We start from the raw sequence: 25,357 nt of genomic DNA on the forward strand, positions 1-25,357 counted from the left end.
CTGAGTACAGAAGTGAGAAGCCAAAGGCCAAACCTGAGAACCACAATATTGAATCATGCAAGTATCGCCTTTACCAAGGTAAGACCAGGCATCAAAAGGTTGCCATTCAGTGTCAAACCTGTCACAGATGTAGTGACCTACAGTATGCATATACTGTAAGCTAGAGTCCAAAAACAAGTATGAGGATGTGGCCCTGCTCCTTCGAGTTACAATTCAGCAGACAATGAGTGAGTCAAAGCCATCAGATGAACTCCCGCTTGATCTCATGTCGTTGCTGAACTTCATCTCTGGTGATGCAGACAGGCAGGGAGACGACAAGCTATATTGTGACATAGTAGTAAACCTCCTCCGCCTTGCTATGTACTCTGCTTTTTCAGTAATAGCATTGCCAAATTGTGTACTTATTTTCTATTTGGTTAGTTGCTCTAACACTATTATGCTAAATGCTCTCTGTGCTATTCCAGGACATCTGCCCTGCTGTGACGAATAGAGAGCGGAAGTTGCCTAATACACCACCATACATCACCTCTACCACAGTAACAAGTCACCACTACTCTCAGTAGGCTAGGTCACACAGAGACCTACTGTATGACTTCAGCTTGGAACTAGATACAGTAATGCTGGCCACGGCCTCCCTAAAAACTAAAGAGACAAAAGACAGTGGCAACTTATCCAAATACACATATCCATGTGTGTATTTATTCCCATGTTAATATATAACCTGGTAAACAGCGTATGTTACCAATGCAACAAGTAAATCAATGGAGGAGCTAAAGTTCAACCCTAATGTAGCGTCCTGTTACCAGACCTGTCAGTCATTCTGTTGATTGTCAGTGGATGGGGCCCATCATGGCTCTGAACATCCCCGGTCTGGTTGTGGTGATATTGTTCTATCTACTAATTCTGGGGACAGGAATCTGGGCTGCCCAAAAGTCCAGGAGGGCTGAGAAGAATTTCCAGGGGGACAGGACAGAAGTGGCTCTCCTCGGAGGCAGGGATATCAACCTGATAGTGGGAATGTTCACCATGACTGGTAAGCTGGCAAACAGGCTGCACAATTTCTACATACCTGCAAAATAAAATAAAAAATAACTGGTCAGTGCATATTGTGCATATTGTTACATGGTCATAGGGGTGTGAATTTAGATGGAACAGAGAGACAGGAAAGAGAGGGCAGACTTAGGGCAGAGAGGGAAGACCATGCAACACAGGTCTACAGCTGGAGCTGAGGACATAGCAATTATGTGTTGACGCTATGGTCAACTACTGGCAGCATGCTACAGAAAGTATGTTAAAGGTAAACGTTGTGAGCTGCCGCAGATATATAACATGTTTCAACAGCTTATTCCACAATGTAGACTAAATTTTTAGGCTGTTTAATTTCAGCAACACTTTCATGACAGCCAATTTGTAATGTGACTTTATACATTGTACATTGTAGCATATACGTTCTAATCTAATTCTCTTGGGTATCTATGGATGGGTGTGGGTGTGGGTAGGTACAGTACTCATGTGAGAAGGATGGAATATATTGGGGACATGCCGGAAATGTATGTTTGTATCTTTTTTTTTTAATGCTGGTTACTGTATAATTTAGGAAATAAAAAGATATAGAGCATATCAGATCAACCATTTTTCCACACTGACTTCTGCAGCTACATGGGTTGGAGGTGGTTTCGTCCTTGGAGTGGCGGAGGCTGTGTACAGTCCTACAATGGGGTTAATATGGGCTCTTATGCCTGTACAGTATGCTGTATCCTTTGTAATTGGTAAGTAAACTAGACGCGTCGCAATTCTGGGAAATTGCAAAGTGTGGTTGCGCCGACGCTGGTCGCGGCCGCCGGGGTGCGAGGAATATGGCGGGAGGAATACCGTCGGAGGCAGCGCGACGTGCCATTCGGTGCCAATCGGATCCCACGCTCATGATACGTGCGGTTTTGATTTTAGGAAATAGGCCCCTCCCATAAATGTGACGGGGCAATTACGTTGTCACTTCACTCCTGAGATGACTTGCATTTCATTTTGAGAGGATTGATCCCCCCAAAAATCATGTTTTTTGCATCAAGTGGTTACATTTGGTGCATTTGTGGCACCCCCTATGGATCAAAGTGGAAATGCTTATGGGGATTCGTTGAGTGAACCACCATTGACATGTGATTCAAATTTGGGATGGACCGGACGTTCTGTTCGTGATTTTTGGCGTTTTTTGTAAAACAGGCCCCTCCCACTAAATTTGGAAGCCGATTACGGACGAACGGTATGGACTATCAAAATTCCGCTTGGAGGTGTTTATCGCATGGGTCCAGAGATCATGTGTACCGATTTTTGTGAGATTTGGACAAAATATGTGGGAAAAGGAGTTAAAAGTGTGTTTTGAAAAAAAATCTAAATGGCGGAAAATCTATCCAGACGCAAATGGGCGTGGCCTATATAGGGAGTGCGTCATGACCCAAGGAATCTAGGGGGAAAAAGATTTGTATTCTCTCTTTTATTCAAGAGTTATAGGCCAAAACGTAAAGTGGGCTTTTATAGCGCCACCATGTGGCCGAATGATATAATATATTTTTAAATAATTTCGCACTAAATTATGAACCTCTCCTCCAAGTCTTGTAACTCTAGCCCTTACGGTTTCTGAGAAATAAATACTTGAATTTGAGTTTTTTCATTTTCCCATTAAAGTGGATGGGGAAATTTAATGCACTAATAAATCAATATCAATTAAACTATGTAACCAATGTCTTAGCAAAGTACAAGCCTGTGATTCCCGATGAAGCCGGTCATTTTGACATATGGCACGAAATTGGGGGGAAAAAACTGTGGGAGGAGTAGCGCGACAAAATAATATCTAGAATAAATAAAGTAGGTAGAGTACTATAGTCTGGTTGCCACACTAATAATACATAACAGATAAACTGGGTCCTCTTGATACACATCAACTTTATGTTTGGGTCATCTAAGTCAGTGGTTCTCAACCAGTGGTCCTTGAGGGGGTTCCAGGTGGTCCCCAGCTAAATGATGGAGAGTTGGTAACCAAATGGACCCTTATTAGGTAGATCTTTAACTCTTGAGAGCGTAAAATGAAATGTTACGCTCTCAAGAGTTAAATTATTGTAATAATCTCATCAAACGGTGGTCCATGGCTCAAATGCCCAATAAATAATGGACCTTGATATGAAAAAGGTTGAAAACCACTGATCTAAGTACACAAGTGTATCTTGACAGTTGTAAAAGGATTTTCTCACTCAGGTAAAATGTGTAACAGAAAGAGAGGGTAATTATGAAGTGCAGTTTTTCCAGTATGACTTTTTCCTCTTTTGTAACACGCACGCACGCACGCACGCACGCACGCACGCACGCACGCACGCACGCACGCACGCACGCATGCGTAATGCAAACAGTAGATGACATACACAACAAATGACTAACTCATTGTAAAGTAATGATTATTTCTTCATAATCTAGGTGGCCTATTCTTTGCCAAGCCAATGAGGAGCAAGAAGTATATTACTATGATGGACCCGTTTCAGAGGAAATATGGAGCAGTATTCACTGGTGCCCTGGTACTCCCTACCCTGCTAATTGATGTGCTGTGGGTTGCCTGCACTCTATCTGGTTTAGGTAAAGACAAAATAAAACTGGTTTGGACAGAGATTAATTTCACTGGCCTATCTTCATGGTAACCTAAAAGTCATCACAGTTGTCAAACCCTGCATGAATTATAATTTAATTTAGTGAACAATTGCCCATTTACAATATAGACATCTCAGGTATCGGGTCAATACCTTGCATGGGTGCCTCCACTGTCGCTGTTTTTCTTGTGTCATGTCACATTCGGGCAGCAATAGCTCAGGAGGTAGAGTGGCCGGTGCAGATCACTGGTTCCTCCTGGCTTCATGTCAAAGTACCCTTGAGCAAAACACTAACTGTTCCAGATGAGCAGGTTGGTACCTTACATGGTTGTCTCCACTGTTGGTGTGTGAAAGCGTGGTTCCATAAAGGTGGTATAGAAATGCAGACCATTTACTTTTAAACGTCTGTTACAATTCTTTTGTCTATGGCAGGGGTGTCGAACTCATTTTGAGGTGTGGGCCGCATTGGTCAAAAAGGGACTTGATGTGGGCATGCGGACGGACACGCATGTGGGCTCATGCGCATTCAGTTATACAGCATTGTTTTTCAGTCTGTTGTCTCAGTCACTGCTATAACTACAGTCTATCACTTAAAAACATTTTATTATGAAGAAGAATAGCTACTTTGATTATTGACATTAAAAACAAACAATGCAATTTGTAAGGATCACCAATAAACCATTTTAAGTAGAATAATTCAAGTTGAAGTTAAACAATACCTGGTATGTGTGTGGTTATGGTAATGATTACCATGTCTTAAGCCACGTTTTCACTAAAGGGCCAGAATCCTGTGTGGAGTTTGCATGTTCTCCCCGTGTCTCCTAGCGGGTAGTTAATACCCTCACAAAAACATGTAGTAATCCTGGTCGCTATACCGCCTCCCCCATGACAGCCAGGGCGCCTGATGGAGGGGAAGGGAACTGGTTGGAATAACGTCCAACCGGGGAAACTCCCCCCTGTCAGGTGACAAGAAGGTCAGTTGGCTCTCATGCATTGAAGGAAGCATGAGCTCGGCCCTGGCCTCCCCAGGCTGTGGGGGACTGGTGTAGGGCTGGTGTAGCGCCCAGGATCATTTAGGAAATTGGCACCGGGTGAAAAAAATGGGTTACAAAAATCGCAGGATAATTTTTTTTTTTTAAAAAGGGCCAGAATCCTTCCAGCAAAATAATTATATTTAAAGACCAATAATTAAAGAACTGGGGATAAGTGAGCAGTTTCCAACCCGCATGTAACAATCCGTTATTCCCTACTCTTGTTTTGTGAACTTGCTCTGTTGTTTTTGCATTGATGTTTTTGAATTCGCCTGTACAGCACTTTGGTTCAGCTTGCCTGTTTGTAAATGTGCTATATAAATAAAGCTTGATTTGATTTGATATGATACTCTAGGAATAACAGATTGTCACATATGGGTTGGAAAGTGAAGTTGTTTTTATTGAATTTTTTTTATTTATATATTTTTTTAGTTTTGAATAATTTCACATACAATGAATACATTTTAACACAAGAGAAAATAAGCCCTGGCGCAAAGCAATTAAACAAATACATCAAACTAAACCTATCCTTGCTTTTGAACTTGAACCTCTATCTAACCTATCCAACACCCAAATGCAAATTACAATAGAACTCTAATCTAATAGCAATGCAACATTAAATAATGAAATAAATGGAACCCGGCCTTACATAGAACACAAATATGTAACAAAGTCTCACATACAAGCTGTCCTTCTCTATTATCGTTACAGGGGCAACCATGAGTGTAATTCTGGACTTGCCTTTCTCTTACTCTATATGGATCTCCTCAGCAATCGCTGTCATCTACACATTGTTAGGAGGCCTTTATTCTGTGGCCTACACTGATGTTATCCAGATGTCACTAGTATTTGTCTGTATGGTGAGTAACTATGTCAGTATGTACAAACGTAACCCAGTCAACTGGAGTTCATCTTTCAATCTATTAAACCTTTTTTAAATGCTCATGTTTTGTACTGTCAAAGATTTTATTGGATTAGATCACGATTCTTTTATGCATGCTGAAATCGTCAATTGTGGACACAAAAAAGAAGCATAATACTGTATTCTCCTTGTGTTAGAGTATGAGGAATCTTTTAAAATATTTCAATGAAAGACATTAGCCCCACACACATCACCTCATTGAGAGGAGCACGGCTTCCAATAGAATAATTGACATTTAAATTGCAATGTTTTGTATTTTGTTGCGTGTCATTCTCATCGTGGTGTCCTTTATATCTTTCTGTCCAGTGGTTGTGTGTCCCGTTTCTTCTGACCAACCCCGTATCCATAGGCATAGTACAGACAGCGTTTAACCAGACTTTCCAGGCACCCTGGATAGGCACTTTGCAGCTGGACCAAGCCTGGAAGTGGATTGATGACTTCTTACTGCTGGTGAGGTGAAGAAAGTTCATCTAGTAAAATACCTGGTTCAAACTGTATTTTAGCATTATTCTCAGTGTTAGGTTTAAATGACGCTACGATGTTCTTCTTTCTTCTCAAGACCTGGATTAATGTTGTATCGTTCAACATTCACAGCATTTGACCGAATAAACATCAACTTGGATGATGTTTACTCGGTCAAGCGCTAGATCAGATATTTTCAAATACACAGGGACTGATGATCCACCGTTGGATTTGTTATGATAAAATCAATGATAGAATCACATTGCATTATTTACAGCCAGACAGAATCAACTTCAACTCATATGACAAAGGGTGGCTAGGATTAGACAGGATTGAATGGGCCTTCTTCAATGGCCTGACCATGTAAGGGTTGTGCCTGCAATTTTGCTGCAATCTCTCTCGCAAACTCTGATAATACCATGCAATTGTTTTATAGTGTTTGAGGGCACCAGCTGACAAAAGCAAATGTGATGACTGTAATTAAAGGGGCATGAAACCCTAGTCCTAGGATGTTTTTGTAGTTTGTTTTCTAGTTCATGTTAAAAACTCCAGCACAGTAAAAAACATGGCAGGCTAAGAAACACAGCAGCAGCAGCTAATGGGAGTGTTAGATTTAGGTGTGCCCAGAGCCAAGGGTGTCAACAAAATCAGCAAGAAGTCAACAATAAAGTCAACACACATTGACAAACCTATATCTAACACCTATCATTAATTTGATTAGCTAATGTAAGCTGAAACTGCGTTCCATATACTGTACATCCCCGTCGTAAGCAGCGGCAGCTCCTATGTTTTTACCCTGCTGTGTTTAACCTGAACTGGAAGACAAACTACAAAATCAGCCTAATGTTTCATCCCTATAAAACATTTTCATGAAGATCTTGGGTCACATTAAAACTTCAAAGGTTGTGATAAAAGTACATGCACTGATGGGCTTTACCACATCCAGAATCCACATGAGGCTTGAAGGCAACTATGAAGTCACAGCCAGGGAGGCAGTCATATATTTAGGTTGCATATTAGACAACAAATTATCGGGAGAGGACATGGCAATGAAAGTCATAGAAAAGGTTAATCAAAAAGTAAAGTCACGTAGATCAAAGATCCCTGAAAATACTAGCATCAGCATTAGTTCAATGTCATTTTGACTCTGCCTGCACTTCCTGGTATTATAGCACCCCTAATATCCTCAAAACAAAGCTACAGACCTCTAAAACAAAATGGATTAGATTAATCCTTAAACTACATCCCAGAACTCATCTTCTCCCTGCCCACTTTCTTAGCCTAAAGTGGTTTCGAGTCGAGGAGAGAGTATCTCACATAAAAATGTGTATGGTTCACAGGATTGCGAACAGTGATCAATGAACAATGATCCCAAGTATCTAGTCAGCTATTTTGTGAAGGTCAGGGAGCCAGAGGGACCTCTACAGACTTTGTACCATGCAAATGTAACAGCTGTAAGCCTTAAGGGCAAGAGCATGTTCTTATTCTAAGCAGCTATCATGTGGAATGGGCTTCCTAAAAGTCTTAAATCCATGGTCTCAAAGGACAATTTTAAATCTTCACCAAAAATTGGCTGAATGATAGCAGGACCTATTCATAACTATGCCCTAATTGTAACATCATCTAGATGTATCACTTTTATATATTACTGTTGTGTATTGAACCATCTTTGAAAGGACCACAATGGAAATAAGCCTTTCAGTTAACAATTAATAAAAAATACACACAAATGGGCATGCATACAATCACATAAAATGAATTCTAGGTATGTTTCATTTAAGTGTTCAGCATGAAATCATACTCGGCAACACCCACAATTAATGTTATTACCCTCTTTCCTGTGCCAGGGCCTGGGCAGTATGGGATTCCAATCCTTCCACCAGAGGACGCTGTCTGCCTCCTCTTCAACCAAGGCCCAGCTGACCTGCTTCATTGCTGCTCTTGTCATTGTCATAGTTGGAATCCCTTCTGTGCTGGTTGGGGCTGTTGCAGCATCCACAGGTAAGAAACAGATCAATAAGGCCTGATTTTAAAGAGATTGTTCACCCCCAAAATGACTTATTTTCTATCAATTACACACCCCATGGAGCCTTGAATGCATGGAGTTTTTTTTTGTTTTTGTCTCATTCCTGAGGCAATAATTTGATTGGCGAGTTTTCGGTAAGAGACTCAAAGAGTCTCCATTGAGTCTTCCAACGGAGACGCCGGTATTGGCTTAGGAATGCGACAAAAACAAAAAAATCTCCATGAATTCAAGGCTTCATGGGGTGTGTAATTTATAGAAAATAAAACATTTTGTGAACTATCCCTTTAACAGAGACTTTGAACATCATGGCTGAGGATGTTTATTGTCTCCGCCAGGGGACAGGGGAAAGAAAATCTGAAAATTACTGTATTGCAAGGGGATTGTTTCTCTGCTGTTTTTAGCCTTTCTTTCTTTCTTTTTCCACAAATCAAACTGAATACACGTCTGTGAACGTGTACATTTTAGACAGAAATGTAAACTCCAAACCAGTCTATACCATGGTTCATGTGACTCTTGTTCCTCTGTGGTGCAGACTGGAACTTGACACGGTATGGGCCTCTGTCTCCATATGAGCGGGGAGAAGAGAGTTTTGTTCTCCCCCTGGCCCTGCAACACCTCACCCCATCCTACATCTCCATAATTGGGATTGGTGCTGTAGCTGCAGCTGTCATGTCTTCTGCAGACTCTGGCCTGCTGTCAGGGACATCTATCTTTTCCTCCAACATCTATAAGAACATCCTCAGGAAACAGGTGAGGCATAGAGAGGAAGCAGCTTTGGCTGAGTGTGAGTTTAGTTCCCTGTATATGATAGGGTATGATAAATATGCAAGATACTTGGCCGATATCCTATCATTCTATTGTGAGGAGGACGTGAAAATCGGACAAATCAATTCATCTGTGTTGTTATCCATGTCCTCACTGTTTTGCCTGATTCACTGCCTTTGTTGCTTTTATTTTAATGTTTTATGCTTTTGCTTTTCTTTTTTGCTTTATTGTTAAATAACTTTTTCTGTAATTGTATTCTTGCTCTGTAAAGCACTTTGAGCTGCATTTCATGTCTTGAAAGGTGCTATACAAATAAAGTTTATTATTAGTATTACATGAAAACAACACATTTTGATGCATTTTACATAGGTTGGTGAAGATTCTCTAATCTAGCACAACCACTAGACACACAGAACGCAATAGATGTTTTTCATCAGATCTTCAAATTCTCCTCATTATAGAACAAAATTATTTGTGTTAAAAATAGGCCCCTTTAAAATGTACAGATGTGTAAGTAAATATTTCTCTTTCTCTCTTCTCTCCTTGCCCTGTGTGCCAGGCATCAGACCGTGAGATGATGTGGGTGATCCGTATCTCAGTAGTGGTAATAGGCGTAACCGCCACACTTCTAACCCTCTACTACAGCAACAGCGTTCTGGTGCTCTGGATCCTTGGAGCAGACTTGGCCTATACAGTCCTCTTCCCCCAACTGGTTTGTGTCCTCTTCTTCAGTGTGTCAAATGGTTATGGGGCTTCCCTGGCTTACCTGGTTGGGGTGACAATGAGAATTCTGACTGGAGAGAAGGCTTTAGGTCTTCCAGTCATCCTCCCGCTTCCAGGTTGCATGCTAAAGGACGGTGTTTATGTCCAGCAGTCCCCTGTCAGGACTGTCTGCATGCTCACCACCTTTGTGGCCATCTTGTTTTTCTCCTTCCTCGCTTCTTGCATGTTCAACCATGGCCTGCTACCTGAGAGGTGGGACCTGCTCAAGGTAAAGAAAAAAAAAGTCCTAGAGCGTGTCAAACAGGATAATGATGAGAATGAACAGAGAGATGAGTCACAGGCCATTCTGGAGTCTGGATTATAGTTTGCTTTTGGTCTATGCAAAATTTTAGCATTAACCATATGTTATTTTTTTTAAAGATATTTCAATCACCGCAGCATGGACAGTAGCATTTTGGAATTAACTCCTTCATCCCTTTTGGCACTTTTATTTGTGTTTGATACATTGATGTAATCTATTGTATCTATAAGTAAAACTTTATTACACTTACATTTGATAGAATTTCAATAGAATGCCCTTTATGCTATGCTGATGTACATACTGCTGAAGGCTTCTTCATATTTCTTTTTTTTCTTTTTTCTTTTTCTTTTTCCAATTGTTGTTGTAGCACAATACATTGTGGATAGCACAACATTGGATTTAGCTTCTTGTACCTGTATGGATAGTGACAAATAAAACCTTCTTGATTATTCTTGACCTAGCCAGGCACACACCATCTTAGTTACTGTTCACTCAGTACATGGATTATAGTGAGAGGAAATCTAACCAACCATAAGTGTAATGCTTAAGGGAACCTTTTGCAGAGTTCTACATGCACTTTTGCTTGTAGTCTCTTGCAGTACTCAAGGCTATTATCTACAGTATATAAAACTCATCTATACCCTCATTTGACTTTATCAATTGCTGTATGAGTATCTAGTAAATTTCACCATTTGATTTTCACCAATTTTGTTTAACATTTTTATGGAAGTCTAATCTTCTCCCCTCAGGTCTCGTGCACGCGCGCGTGGGTGGGCAGATGTTAGGATTTGTCTTGTTGTATTTTGTTGTATTGTGTTTCTTGCGTGTTACTGTATGTCCTGTATTTTAAAATGGAAAAACTCAATAAAAAAACTGCAATGAGGAAGTTATTAATTCTTTAGTTGTCCATGCTGGCACACAGTAGCACTACAGTCTTTTCTAATGCACATATTGTTATGCCCGCTTTTAATGCAGGATCACGTTGTACTTCACTTCACCCTGTCCACTTCCCTGTTCCAGGCTCTGGGTAGTATTGGATTCCAGTAATTCCACCAGGGGACACTGTCTACCTCCTCCTCAAGCAAGTCCCAGCTGACCTGTGTCAATGCTGCTCTTGTCATTGTCTCAGTGGGAATCCCCTTGGTGCTGGTTGGGGCTGTTGCCAACAACATAACAGGTCAAATAAGGCCTACAGTTTAACAGAGACGTTTAACATCATAGCTGAGGAGGGTATTTATTCTCAATCATTTTACAAAGTTTCAAATCGTAACACAATTCCCATAGTCTTTGACCACAAAGATGATTCCCATCAGTATATGTTTTTTTTTTTTTTTTTTTTTAACTTTAAACCAGTCTATGATTTCATGTGACTCTTGAAAGACATTTCCATGACATATGTTCTTCTGTGGTGCAGATTGGAACCTGACACTGTATGGGTCTCTGTCTCCATATGAGCGGTGAGAACGATGTTTTGTTCTCCCCCTGGCCCTGAAACACCACACCCCAACTTACATCTCCATCATTGAGATTACCGCCATAGCTACTGCTGTCATGTTTTCTCTGGCCTGCTGTCAGGGATGTCTGTCTCTGTCTTCTCCTCCAACTTCTATAAGGTGAGGAAGAGAGAGGAGCGGGTACATTCAGGTGCTGCTTTTGCAGCAGATGTGGGGCTCTGGCTGAGTGTGACTTTAGTTCCCTATCAGTCTCAGCCGATAAAGGATATGCTTAGATACTATTCACACTATTTCACGTGAATCCTATTGTTCTATTATGATCAGGATGTGAAAATCAGACAAAACACTAAATGTTCTCACAATAGAAGAAAATGATTTGCAATAAATACTGGCAAAGTTTCCCATTAAAACGTACACATGCTTAAATAAAGATATCTCTCCCAATATATTCCCTCGGGACCCTGTCTGCCATGCATCATGTGGGTGATCCGTATCTCAGTAGCGGTAATAGGTGTAACCGCCACACTTCTTCCTTGTGTCAAATGTAATGGGGCTTCACTGGCTTTTCTGGTTGGGGTGACAATAAGAATTCATATATATATATACCCATTTTTTTAAAGGGGCCTTTTGCCTTATTGATAGAATACAGTAGGACAATGAGAATTTTGACTGAAGAGAAGGCTTTAGTTGTTCCAGTTATCCTCCGTTCGGTGTTTATGTCCAGCAGTCCCATATCAGGACTATCTGCATGCTCACCCCCTTCGTGGCCATCCAAACCATAGATTTTAAACTACATTTAAAAAAAATACGTAACAGTAGTATTTTGCTAATTTAACAGTTGTGAGCAGTCTGGAAGTCTTTAGAGGCAAGGCCACTTGCCACTTGACCTTTGGTGTTGTAAATTTTGTGAGGGCACAAAGTCCATTAAATTAACTTAAAGGGATAGTCCACCCAAAATTCCTAAGCCAATACTTTGATGACCAGCGGACCGGTAGGCAGCGGTTCCGGTAGGAGACCCAAAGGAGACTCTTTGTGTCTCCTACCGGAACCGCTGCCGGTCATCAAATTATTGGCTTAGGAATGCGACAAAAACTAAAAAATATCCATGAATTCAAGTCTCCATGGGGTGACTAATCGATAGAAAGGAAGTCATTTTGGGGGTGAACTATCCCTTTAATGCTTAAGGACTGATGGTTCACAGCGGCTATGGCCTTCATGAAATTGTACTTTCCCTATATGCTTTACATTTTTACCTATTGAAACAATGCACACAGACATAACCTTTCAATGTAGTTTGTGGTCTTTTTCCACAGTGCCATATTATAAACCAGAGACATCAAAGACAGGTGCTTGGCTGAGTTCCCTTGAGCAGACAAATTCTAACCTTTCAGCTGACTGAATTCTGGATGACAATCACAAGAATCAAGGTTCAAGACTTTTGTTGATACGTCTTGTGTACAGGTTAGGGTAATAGTGTAGAAGCTTAACCCCATTTTTTTTACATTATTGAAACGAAGCGGATAAAAGCGCCAAATTTTTTATGAGGCTTCTTTAGGACCTACTGATGGATTCTAGCCTTGGGTACCAAACTTTATTTTGAAAAGTATCCATACAATTATCCATATCAATATCCATTAAAAAAAACAGGCCGATTCACTTTTTGGCCTATAAGTCTTGAACCGTAGGTCATAGCATCAAAAGTCTTTTTCCCTGGACTCCTTGGATCATGATGCAACTTCCCATATAGGTCCCGCCCATTTACGATTTCAAGATTTTCCACCATTTTGCGTTATCTTAAAAACACATATTTTGCTATTACTCCTACAAATTTGGTCCAAAACTCACACAAATCGGCACACACTCTTTGTCTTTGGTCATGTGATCAAGATTTATCAGTCAGACTTTTCATATTCCCTTCGGATTGGCTACGATTGGCTTCTGCAATTTGTGGGAGGGTCCGTTCGGCAAAAATGGCACAAATCATGAACACAGCATCTTATCTGTCCCAAATGTTGATCATTGAGGGGCCACTAATAAACGCAGAGCCAATGCGATTTCACTTCCACCCATAGGGGGCGCAACAAATTCTACAAATGTCACTGTTTTTGCACCAACTTAAGTACAAATGGTCTTGTGAGTCATGTGACAATGACCGTGCAACAGGCTTTTGATATTCCGTACTGTTTTCCTGTAATTGGCTTCAAAGAAAAAGCATTTGATGAGTATGCAGATGACGTTTTCATCCCTTACATCTGCTGAAGCAGCTGCAGGAAACCAAGCGGTTGGATGTTGCATGGGACACATACATCCCAGATAGTTTGAAGGAGTCCACCCACGAAAAGAGAGGACAAGGTGTTCGGAGGAAAGTGTCAGGTCAGACAAAGCTACCAGGCAATTGGATGGATTTTCTTCGTGACCCAGCAAATAAGAGGGAGCTGTTTGTCTTTTTGACTTCCAGAACTGAAAAGTACAACTGGCCACCATCCAAAGCTGTGTATGTCACATCAGGGCAAGCTGTGTCGTCTTTTGGTTCCAGTAGTACCATGACCTGTTGCAATCATGAAGAGGCAGACACCAGGATTCTAGTTCATGTACGGCATGCACTGGAGCAAGGAGCAAAAACGATCCTAGTGCGTACTGTGGACACTGATGTCATAGTGATCCTTGCAGGCTTGTTCCATGATTTAGTTTCGATTCAATCTTTGGCTGACATCTGGGTAGCTTTTGGTATGGGCAAGAAATACAGATTTTACCACATCAACATCATGTGTAAATCTCTGGGGGAGCCAAAATCTCGTGCTCTGCCTATGTTCCATGCATTGTCAGGTTGTGACACTTCTTTCGTGTAACGTCAGAGGTCCAACTCTGTGTCGTGTAGCCATGCCCGCATCTCTGGTCCAAGGTCGAAGAGGCTGGCTTCCGAGGGTGGTCTATATAAGGGGCAGATGGTGATTATATGGTCAGCGGTCTGCTCAGGGTCACCGCACTCGCATGCCGCACTGTCCGCCAAGCCCCACGTCTTCATTGATGTTTTAAAGCGACCGACCCCAGTTCGTAGACGGTTCAGTGTGGTCCATTGCCGGCGTGGTAGGTCGTCTCCTCCAATAGCGCCATCTCCTGGGTCCCAGATGTAGCGGTGGATTCGGGAGGGCCCGGCTGACTCCCACTCCTGCTTCCAAGCTGCTGCCAACCATGCATCTCTGGAGATGTCCTCAGAGGTGGAGTTGAGCATCTCTTGTGCTGCCTTGTTGTAGGGGTGGCGGGACTTGAGTCTGCTTGGAGGTGCTGGTGTTATTGTGGTGTTGTGCAGGATGTGCCAGTCATACTTTTGTGCCTTCCTGGCCAGGGCGAGGGTGGCAGCCTCCCGTCGGAGGCCGGCTGGTGCTATTCCCGCGAGGACTGGCAAGAAGGACACAGGGGTAGGCTTTAAGCATCCAGTTATTATCCGGAGGGAGGTATTGATAGCCACGTCGACTTTTCTCGCATGAGGGCTTCTGCTCCAGACTGGGGCGCAGTATTCTGCTGCAGAGAAGACCAGGGCTTGGGTGGATATTCGCAGCGTCTTAGCGGAGGCTCCCCAGGTTGTTCCAGCGAGGCGGCGGATCAGCGTGACCCTGGATGTCACCTTGGCCTTTGAAGGATAATGTCCGATCCAGACGCACTCCAAGATACTTTGGGGCTTGCTGGACCTCCAGACATTTGTTGTCGACGCGCACCTCAAGTTCCCTCCTGGCTTCTCTGGTGCTAAGGTGGTATGCTGCTGAGACTGTCTTTCCGACGCTGAGCTGTAGACGCCACCTTCGAAGGTATGCTACCAGTGTGCCCATGTCTTCGTTAAGACCCTCTTCCATCGCCTTCCACGTTGGTCGGCTCAGCATGATGGCAAGATCGTCTGCGTAGCCATACTTTCTGGATGCTGTATCAGGTAAGTCGTGGATGTAAACATTGAACAGCATCGGCGAGAGAACAGACCCCTGCGGTACCCCGTTCCTCAGTCTTCTGAGCCTACTGCACTGGCCACTGCTGGTCTGGAGGATGAAGCTGCGGTTGGAAAGTGTCTCCATGATGAATTTCACCATGTGGCGGTCCGGTATTGTCCTCAGCAGCTTCAGGTGGAGTCCCCGGTGCCACACGGTGTCATATGCAGCAGTCAGATCCAGGTACACTACCTCAGCTTTCGTATTGTCCTGGAAGCTGTCCTCGATGTCCTGACAGAGTAGTGTTACCTGGTCTGCTGTTGATCTTCCGCGACGGAAACCTGCTTGTTCCCGTGGGAGCTGTGAGTCCACCACTGGCTCGATGCGGCTATGGATCATCCTCTCCAAGATCTTAAATGGGACACATAGCAACGAGATTGGTCTGTATGACTTGGGGTCTTCTGCAGGTTTATTTGGCTTCGGCAGAGCTATGACAGAGGCACGGTGCCAAGTCTTTGGGAGCTTTAATCTCCGGTAGCATGATGTGTAGAAAGCACAGAGCCAGTCAGATGTTGTTGTGCTCTGGTGGATGACAAACTCCGGGTGGATGTTGTCACGGCCAGGGGATTTGCCTGGCTTGAGCTTGCTCATGGCCTCACTGAGTTCCTCTGCTGCGAATTCTCCCGAGAGTTGTGACACAACATCTGCTTTCCACAGTAAGGGCAAAAAGTCAGCTTGGCATGCCTGGCAAGCCTATGATGATGTCACAGATACTTGTCAGTCTGGCCAAACATCCCTTCCAGCTGCTGAATGTTGACAGTCAGCAGTTCCAGAAGCTTGAGAGACTGACAATTATCCTGTATGACAAATCCAGTCCTTTGATCTCCATCAACCAGACTAGAAAAGATCTCTTCTGTCATGGGAAAAGGTCGATGGAGAAACTGCCACCCACCCAAGATGCACTACTTCAGCATGTTAAGCGGGCAGTTTATCAAGCAGGCATCTGGGCGACCAGCCTACAAACAGAACAAGTTATTCCTTCCCACACGAATATGGATGGACCAAGGAATCGGAGGCATGGGTGTCAGTTTGGATGACAATTCCAGAAGTCTCCAGAGCATGCAGAGAGCTGATCAAATGCTCTTGTAAAGGGGACTGTTCCACCTGCAAATGTGGCAAATCAAATTTGGACTGTTCACCACTTTGCAATTGCAAATGTTTGACTCGCAAGACAATTTGTACTTAATTTGGTGCAAAAACAGTGATATTTGTAGAATTTGTTGCGCCCCCTATGGGTGGAAGTGAAATAGCATTGGCTCTGTGTTTATTAGTTTATTCATCAATGATACGAATTTGGGCAGATAGGACGGCGTGTTCATGATTTGTGCAATTTTTTGCCAAACGGACCCTCCCACAAAGTTTAGAAGCCAATCGTAGCCAATCTGAGGGGAATATGAGAAATCGGACTGATACATCTACATCACATGACCAAAGACACAGTGTGTGCCGATTTGTGTGAATTTTGGATTTAAATTATAAGAGTAATAGCAAAATATGTGTTTTGAAGATAACGCAAAATGGCGTAAAATCTTGAAATCGGAAAAGGGGCGGGACCTAAATGGGAAGTTGCGTCATGATCCAAGGAGTCCAGGAAAAAAATACTTTTGATGCTATGACCTACGGTTCAAGAGTTAAGAGTGAATCGGCCTGTTTTTTTAATGGATATTGATATGGATAATTGTATGGATACTTTTCAAAATAAAGTTTGGTACCCAAGGCTAGAATCCATCAGTAGGTCCTAAAGAAGCCTCATAAAAAATGTGGCGCTTTTATCCGCTTCGTTTCGATTATCTTGTTAAGCTATCCCACTATAATGGACATACGAATAACAAGGGCTGTATGATGGAGTATAAAATCGGGCTAAAATGAAACTTGGCAGATGGTCACTATGGTTACAGTAAGACCGTGGTGTGGCATCAGGTATGATTTCAACCCTGCCCAAAAAACATTTGTTATCTCATCTTATTCCACAATTCAGTAAAACATAGTTCACAGGATGTTTACGTTTTCAGCTATGATTTTGTATAATGTGTTTAGAAACAAGTCATTGAATTTCCTTTTACAGGGTATTACATCTGGGGTTTTTACACATTGAAAATGGCAAAGGTTTGTACTTTTAAACATGCCTCCAAGTTTAAGTTTGTAAACGCCCCTATTCTTTAGACATGGTGTGATTGTAGGCTATTCCCTGTTTTAATTACCTTCACCTGTCCTTGGTTGATAAGACTCCCAATCACACTGACCTGGCCAATGCCAATAAGATGAGATTGATTTAAAAAAAAAAAAAACGTGAACAATGATTTGATTCACGTTTGATTTGATTCACGTTATGGTCAGGGGCTCTGGAGCCCCTGACCATAAAATGAACTGAAAGAAGGAGCTCATACTGCTTAGGAACATATAAGCAGGTCCTGACCAGACTCCCAAGAACGGCACCAGAATGGTGGGGGCGCAGGTGATGGAGAAGGTGGTTGCGTGTGAGATTGCTGTAGTAGGGACAAACAGGGGTGAAAAAAAAACGTCCTACCAAGGATCCCTCACCATGACAGAAATTATGAACTTCCCTGATCACCTTTGTAGTCGGACGGCTCTCATTTAAAAACTTGATCAAAGGCCGATGCACACCTTAACCACTTAAACCGAGTTGACCGGAGTCCCTGTGGAACTACAAGGCCCACTCCTGTTTTTTTTAAATATCTTCACCGAAAATCGCAGATCTACAAACTCACAAGTTGTGTTGTGACACTGAACATTTGCCAATAGATAAGGGACACTAAGGCTCAATAAAAAATTTGGTGACGTGCATAGGGTAATAGGAAAATCCAATCGTAAAAAAGGAGGGAGTGGTCCCTTACTGGAACTTGCAAAATAAATCTATATTCAGTAACACTGTTTCAGTCCTTAGACCGACATCAGGAGAAACATGATTAATCTATTCTTTTAAACAACCATCCCCAGAGGAAAGACAGGCAGCAGCATTAACATTTCTATTGTGGGTGATGAGGAGGGTTTCTGCCCTCGGACCTTCATCAGGACAAACACGATTAAACATGTAACATTTGTTTGTTCTAATGAAGAAGGTCTAAAACATTGTTATTGAATAACGTTTCTTTTGGCTTTCTCAGCTACTATCAAAGGTCACCATTGTTTATAAGGAGCTCATTTAATTATCTGTATATTCGAACAAATCCTTTTGTAATTTGATAATAAAATAACATTCTGTACTTATAACATTCTGTAACGTCTTCTTTTCTTAAATACAATTACATTACTCGCTACCAATGGCGTTTCTGGCCATCCCGGCACCCTAGGCCCCCCCCCCCCCCACCCAAAAAAAAAACAGAAAAGAAAAGAAACAATGACACTTCAGTTTTGTTATTACAGTCACAACAAAACATTTGATGTGCAACCAGTCAGTATCATGTCGGTATTATGGTCAGTATCATGTCAGTATCATGGTCAGTATAATGGTCAAAATTATGTCAGTATCATGTCAGTATCATGGTCAGAATCATGTCAGTATCATGGGCAAATTCATGTCAGTATTATGGTCAGAATCATGTCAGTATCATGGGCAAATTCATGTCAGTATTATGGTCAGTATCATGTCAGTATCATGTCAGTATAATGGTCAAAATCATGTCAGTATCATGTCCGTATCATGGTCAGTATAATGTCAGAATCATGTCAGTATCATGAACAGTATCATGAACAGTATCATGGTCCGTATTATGTCAGTATCATGACAATATCATGGTCAGTATTATGGTCAGTATCATGTCAGTATCATGGTCAGAATCATGGTCAGTATCATGTCAGTATCATGTGTAAGAATAGCAACATTTTCTAATCTTTAAAGTAGCACTGTTTCCTCTGTGGTTAAAGAATTTGCAAACCTCCCAACCCAAAAAGTAAAAAAAGCATCCAATCATACCCAAATATTTCGCATGTTGCAGATCCTTTATAGAGCGCAACTCCAAAACCGCTTTCACTTATGCCCGAGCACAATTTGAGTAGCACACTTTTCTAGTCTAGTAGTCTCCAGTTTGATCCCAGTCAGAGCCATGGGTTGTATGTCTTTCCCCCCTCTCTACCCTCAGCCCCCTCCTGTCTCACAAAACTAAATGAGTGACTTTGCACCACTGAGAATGACATCTTTCAATTCAACTTGAAGACAATTTGAACAATTATTCATACTGTATATCATGGTAAGTTTGAATGTAAACTCATGTTAATTTTCTACATATAAAGATGACAACATTGTCACAGTCTGTCTCTCCACCGGTCTATCTCTCCTTTTTGTGTCTCTCCCTCTGACCATTCCTGTCTGTATTTCCACTTCGGCCACTCCCACATTCCATTCCATCTCTGTCCTAGTCACACACCTGTCCCCAGTCCCTTATCAGCCCAACAGTGACATACCATTACACACCTGTGGCCACTTCTTCAATCAACCTACTACCTACAGTATAAAGCTGGACTCATTTTCAAGTGGTATTGTTTGCTAGTGCATGGATGTTATTCATGGGGGTTTGGTGACTGTTTTGCCGTTATCGATTACTTGACTCCTGCCTGCTTCTTAAGTGTAAGATTTACCCCATTCTACTATTAAATGCATTAAAATCCATTTTGTTTACTGTGACTTTGCATTTGGGTTCAATTCACTCTGCAAATATACCAAAGATAAAATATCTCAGTTATAATGTTTTATAACTGAGACTCAGTTTAATGTTTTAAATACAAAAATGGACACCTACATTTTTCTCTCAGAATTCCTCCTGCCCACAACTAGGAAAAGATAAGCAAAAACTAAACTAATAAGTAGATACTTATTCTCTCGAAGGTCAGCTATAAGGCATACAAGTTATGAAGGCGTGAGCAGGGGTGTGCTGTGGATTTTTGAGCTAGTGGAGCTCTATGAGGTCACGTGCACATGCACCCATGTGCACACAGCCGCTCAGCTCAGTGCTAGTTGAAATACTGTATGCAACATATGTGATGGAAAACCATTTTTTAAATAAAATCCCTTTACATAGACTCACCCACACATATAGGCTATAGGCTGCTTAAAATAATCAGAAAACTTGTCCTTACTTGAATCACAGGGATAACCTCAGTGTCTGGTGCAACTCTTAGTTCTTGGGTCGTCAGCTAAGCAATGGGATCTCATCCAATTTATTACATAATCTGTACCTGTTACAGTGTGAGTGCTTATATTGTACATAGGGTTATTATATGCACGCCTGGCTTTGGCTTTACTGAGGACAGTGTTACTTGAGGGCAGGATGAGATCAAATTCTATCAACTAAACTAAGTCCATTAAGGTGACATGTATGTACAGCTATGAGTACTAATCCGTGTGTAGGTGTGTTTAAGGTTTTTGCAATGGCAAAATAAACTGAAGAGTCAAAACAGATTAAAGATGATTGATTCGATATTGAAGAGCATGGCAGGATTTAATGCAGCGTGAAGGAAGCTTAAATCACTTACAGCTTCTGTAGACATTTTACTGTACATACATACGTGGATTTTTATTTTTCCTTTTATTACTGTCTTTTTCTATTACTATCTGGTATGCAGAAATGTTTTACTCTTATGTATCAGGATAGTTTCATGGGTCAGGGGGCCTCCCGTAGGCCCCCTGACGTTCATGTCCCACCAAAACATTTCAAATTATTACTTATTAACACACTAATAAAAAAAAAGAATGTTGAGTGAAACTATATTCAAGTATTTATATATGAATTACATATGATTTATGCAATGTTTTGGTCTGGTTGCCTTTTTTTTTAAATCTAAACTTCATCTAAACAGAAAACAGCCTGTTCTCAGACAAGGATTCACAAATAAGAGACGAACCATGCATATTGATAACATAAGTGTAAGAATGTACTATAATAATTTTGTAAAAATGTTGGCCCTTTAAAGTTGTGTTCAAGATCTTTCAACAAAAACATAATTTAATCGGGCATAAACGGGCTTAGATAAATCCTAAGGTCCCCTGTCCACCCATTTCCCTGTCTCACTTCCTGGTTTAAAAAAAGGCAGGAAATCTGCTTTTTTAATAAATGCATTAACTAATATCACTATCAGATGTGTCTCAACCATAACATTTCCTTCTAAATCCTAAACAAAATAAAAATAATGTTTTAAAATTAGTAATTTTATTAGCATTAAGAAAACTTTTTTTTTTGTCTACTCACTATGACTGCAATGTTGAATGAAAAAAAATATAACATTTTGTCAACTCCAAGACGCTGAAGATGTCAACGCCGTCAGATATGCCATCTTATGGTGTTGACATCTAAATAGAAATGTGTAATTATGATGTGTGTTTGTGTAAATAGGTTTAAAGCGCTTCTTTTGGGCTTTGTTTTCATAAACTTATTTCTCTCGCAGAATCTGGCAACGCTGCCCCCTTGTGAAATTGGTTTGTTCCAAAAGTTGTGCAACAGCAGCAGGTATGCAGGCACTCAACGTTGGAGGAGATTTTGCTGAAACCTGAAAAGGTTTGTAACCTATAGGCTATAGCATCAATCACTTTCTTCTAATGTGAAAATGAAATGCAATTAGTGAAACTCAGTTTATTGCAATTGAGAAATATGTGTATAGGCATAGTTTGCTTTGCAAGCTAGTTACTAGTAGCAAGCAGCTACTGTTTATAAAATGGATCCCCATTAGCTGATGCCTCCAATAACACAGCTCTAATTGCTAAAAAAATAAAGGGGAAAAGGTTACATACAGTACTATTCAGAACAACACACACCACTATGGGTAAACCCCAATATTCACACCTACAGGGCCTGAAGTGCCATTTCTCTTTCTACTTGTATTGTAGCCTATAGGCCTGCATTCCAACTTGCCAAGCACCAGGGGGAGAGAAGACACTCATTAGTTGACAGTTTCACAGCTGACCAGAGTCTCTTGACAATGTACTCCATGTGCCTCAGACAGTGATTTATTACCATATGTTGCAACGTATAAGGGTTGACATGATTTGAGAGTAAAGATTCGGGTCAATCTATTTTGGAGAAGACTATGCTGGCCTATATCCTAACCAACCATGTAACCCAAGCTGTGGCCATTGGCTCAAAACAGAAATACCTCCAGATAAAGGCCTGGTTATTGGCGTAAAGTAACTAAGTACATTTTACTCAAGTACTGTACTTAAGTAAAATGTTGAGGTATTTTTTACTTTACTTGAGTATTTACAATGTTCAATACTTTTACTTCTACTCCACTAGGCTAGCCTGGTAAACCCTCCCTCCGGAAATCTCATTTCCATTTGAAATCAAATGGAAATGAGATTTCCGGAGGGAGGGTTTACCAGGCTACCACTAGGCTACACATCAGAGGCAAATATTGTACTTTTTACTCCACTGCAATTATATGAAAACTTTAGTTACTAGTTATTTTGTAGATTTTGATTATTATTTCAAAAACATACATTAAGCCCAAAATATTTGTATACATACATTTCTGCATAATGAGTACTTTGGTACTTTAAGTATATTTTGATGCCAATACTTTTGTACTTTGACTCAAGTACATTTTTAATACAGGACTTAATTACTTAAATCTACATTGCAGTATTGATACCCTTAGTAGTGGCTATATTTGTCACAAAAGTTTTGAAAAAACAGCTACATTTCACATCATGTCAAATTGTCTAAGATCTTTACTCTAAACCAGTGGTTATAATTCTGAAAAATATTCCACCAATAACTAATTGAAATGCATGCATTAATAGCAATTTATCATTGTTTATTCTTTGTTAAAGAGGTGGTACAAGATATCTTTAGACATCGACTGTCTTAAAGATAGGCAAACTTTAGATGAGCAAAAAAGAAGAATATAAGATTTTAATAACAAGAAAAAGAAAACAACTAAAAACATTAGAGATAACTGTATTTATAAAAGATTAATAATGTAGTTTATTACAATGGAGAAACTGTGTACTGTTTACATCCCAATGGGCAATCAAAAACGAGTAACATGTTTTAAAGGCCGACATCAAAACACTTTTCATTTCTCCTTTTTTACCTTTTGATCTCTTATGTCACCAGCACTCCCTTCTCTGGAACGTTGAGTAACCACAGTGTCACCAGGACTCACAGCTTTAGCGAGAGAACCCCGCCCAAGAAGCATTCAGGTACACCGCCACCCCTTCCTCACTCTCTTTACGACTCCCCTCCCTCAGGCACACACACCGTCTCAAAAGATCCAACATGTTAATGTCAGTAATGACAGATCTGTGTTAATCATTTGGTGCAAAGCAATGTAACAACTAGAAAAAGTGCTCCTCGGAGCACAGGTCTCCGCCAGGTCAGGTAGATTTTGTGGGCCAGCAATTATGGAATTCGCCAATCAGGATGGAATATGAAAAATCGGACAGATCCGTCTTGATCACATGAGATAATGTGTACCGATTTGCGTGATGTTTGGACAAAATCTGTAGGAGTAATGTAAAAAGAAATTGTGCAAAATTGTGAATGTGAAAAGGGTGGCATTTCTTCCTCAGCCGAGTGGGAATGTGTGTGCAAAGTTTCACGGCAATCGGACACTGCATTTATGATTTGAGGCATTTAGTTCAAAACGAGCCACTCCTGCAAACTTTAGATGCCAATCTTAGCCAATCAGTTGATCACATGACTATAGAGATAGTGTGTACCGCTGTGCGTGATGTTTGGACAAAATCTCTAGGATTAATATATATTTTTTGGTGCAAAGATCAGCCTCCTGGTGGTGCTATAAAAGGCTGATGTGAAAAATGCAGGGTAGAGGTTTTTCCTTGGCCTCTAGGGAGTGTGCGTGCAAAGTTTCACACCGATCGGTCTAGTTATAGGTAAAAAACGTGAATCGGCCTGTTATAGCGCCATCACGAGGCTGATTTGAAAAATGTGCGTGCTAAGTTTCACGGCAGTCGCACGCTGCGTTCATGATTTGAGGCATTTTGTTCAAAACGAACCACTCCTTCAAACTTTGGAAGCCAATCTTAGCCAATGGAATATGAAAAATCGGACAGATCCTTTGGCCTGGTGGAGACAATAATCAGCAGCAGTAGCAAAATAGTATAGTATAAAAGCATAAAATAGATGTTTCATACTAACTCTCCAAAGACTTGACTTTGAGAGTTACTATTAACCACTTGAACCATAGTATTACTATTCTCGGGCTAACGTTCAGCAAAAATAGCAGATCTACAAACTCGCAACACGTCGCAACACGTGATGTTGTGAGCTTGTACGGCTTGTATCGGCTTCCTTCGGCAAAGATATTTAGCGTAGATGGAAAACAGGAGGGGTTCTAGTATAGAGCCTTTGGGAACGCGGTTAACTATAGGGCTTAAGGATCCAGCCCCCACAGAAACTACGTTAAAGACACAAGGGTTTTGTACAATAGGTTATTGGCACGGCTGTGCTGCGGCATAGGCACAACGTCACAAAGAGTGCCATCGCCCTGCATGGCCAGAATAATCATGACAAAGCATGACCTTGAGTGTTTTATTGCTTTTACACAACAGCATTATATAATTAAATATTTTTTGGACAAATATGGGTTAGTAGTGTAGTGTTCAATTTCCCAAATTGCATTGCTTTCAGCCCTCCGCAATGTGAAATAATTCCCCATTGTTTACTGTTGCTAAGGCAATTCCGCTGGACTGGTCCACAATGTATCATGGAGTGATACTTTTACCAGTGATTTTACCCATTGGTGTATTGTGGTTATTGGCATGGTTCCGCATGCGTCTTGGCCAATCACAAAGCACAGTTTGAAGTCGCTGTTGTATAATGTATTGGAGCAGTATTATTCATTGACCTTATTTCTGGAAAAAAGGATGTTTATGATATTGCTATTGACTATTAGAAATATAATATTTTGTCATAATATATAATATCCACAGGTTGACAAACTAGACATAGCTAATGTTCTGGACACTTTATTTTATATCGTGAAAAACTGCCATAGACATTCTACTCGGAAATACATGTTTGTTTACAAGCATGCAAACATTCTAGCTAAGATAACAAGCAGACCCAACAAGCTTGTTTATATGGAATTTCATG

General features: G+C 41.1%; 1 protein-coding gene across 1 annotated transcript; it reads left to right on the plus strand.

Annotated features, from left to right (window-relative positions):
• Positions 1 to 849: 849 nt before the first annotated feature.
• On the plus strand, positions 850 to 9,922 carry LOC308095968 (high-affinity choline transporter 1-like; the record flags this gene model as incomplete). Its single annotated transcript, XM_080443164.1, has 8 exons — positions 850 to 1,033; positions 1,656 to 1,769; positions 3,463 to 3,618; positions 5,372 to 5,520; positions 5,889 to 6,032; positions 7,892 to 8,045; positions 8,603 to 8,820; positions 9,395 to 9,922. The coding sequence occupies 8 exons, from the start codon at positions 850 to 852 to the stop codon at positions 9,920 to 9,922; spliced, it is 1,647 nt and encodes a 548-aa protein (XP_080299290.1).
• Between the last annotated feature and the right edge of the window lie 15,435 nt (positions 9,923 to 25,357).

This window comes from Gymnoscopelus braueri (assembly GCF_963280865.1).
Source record: "Gymnoscopelus braueri genome assembly, chromosome: 2".
NCBI classification, from domain to species: Eukaryota; Metazoa; Chordata; class Actinopteri; order Myctophiformes; family Myctophidae; genus Gymnoscopelus; species Gymnoscopelus braueri.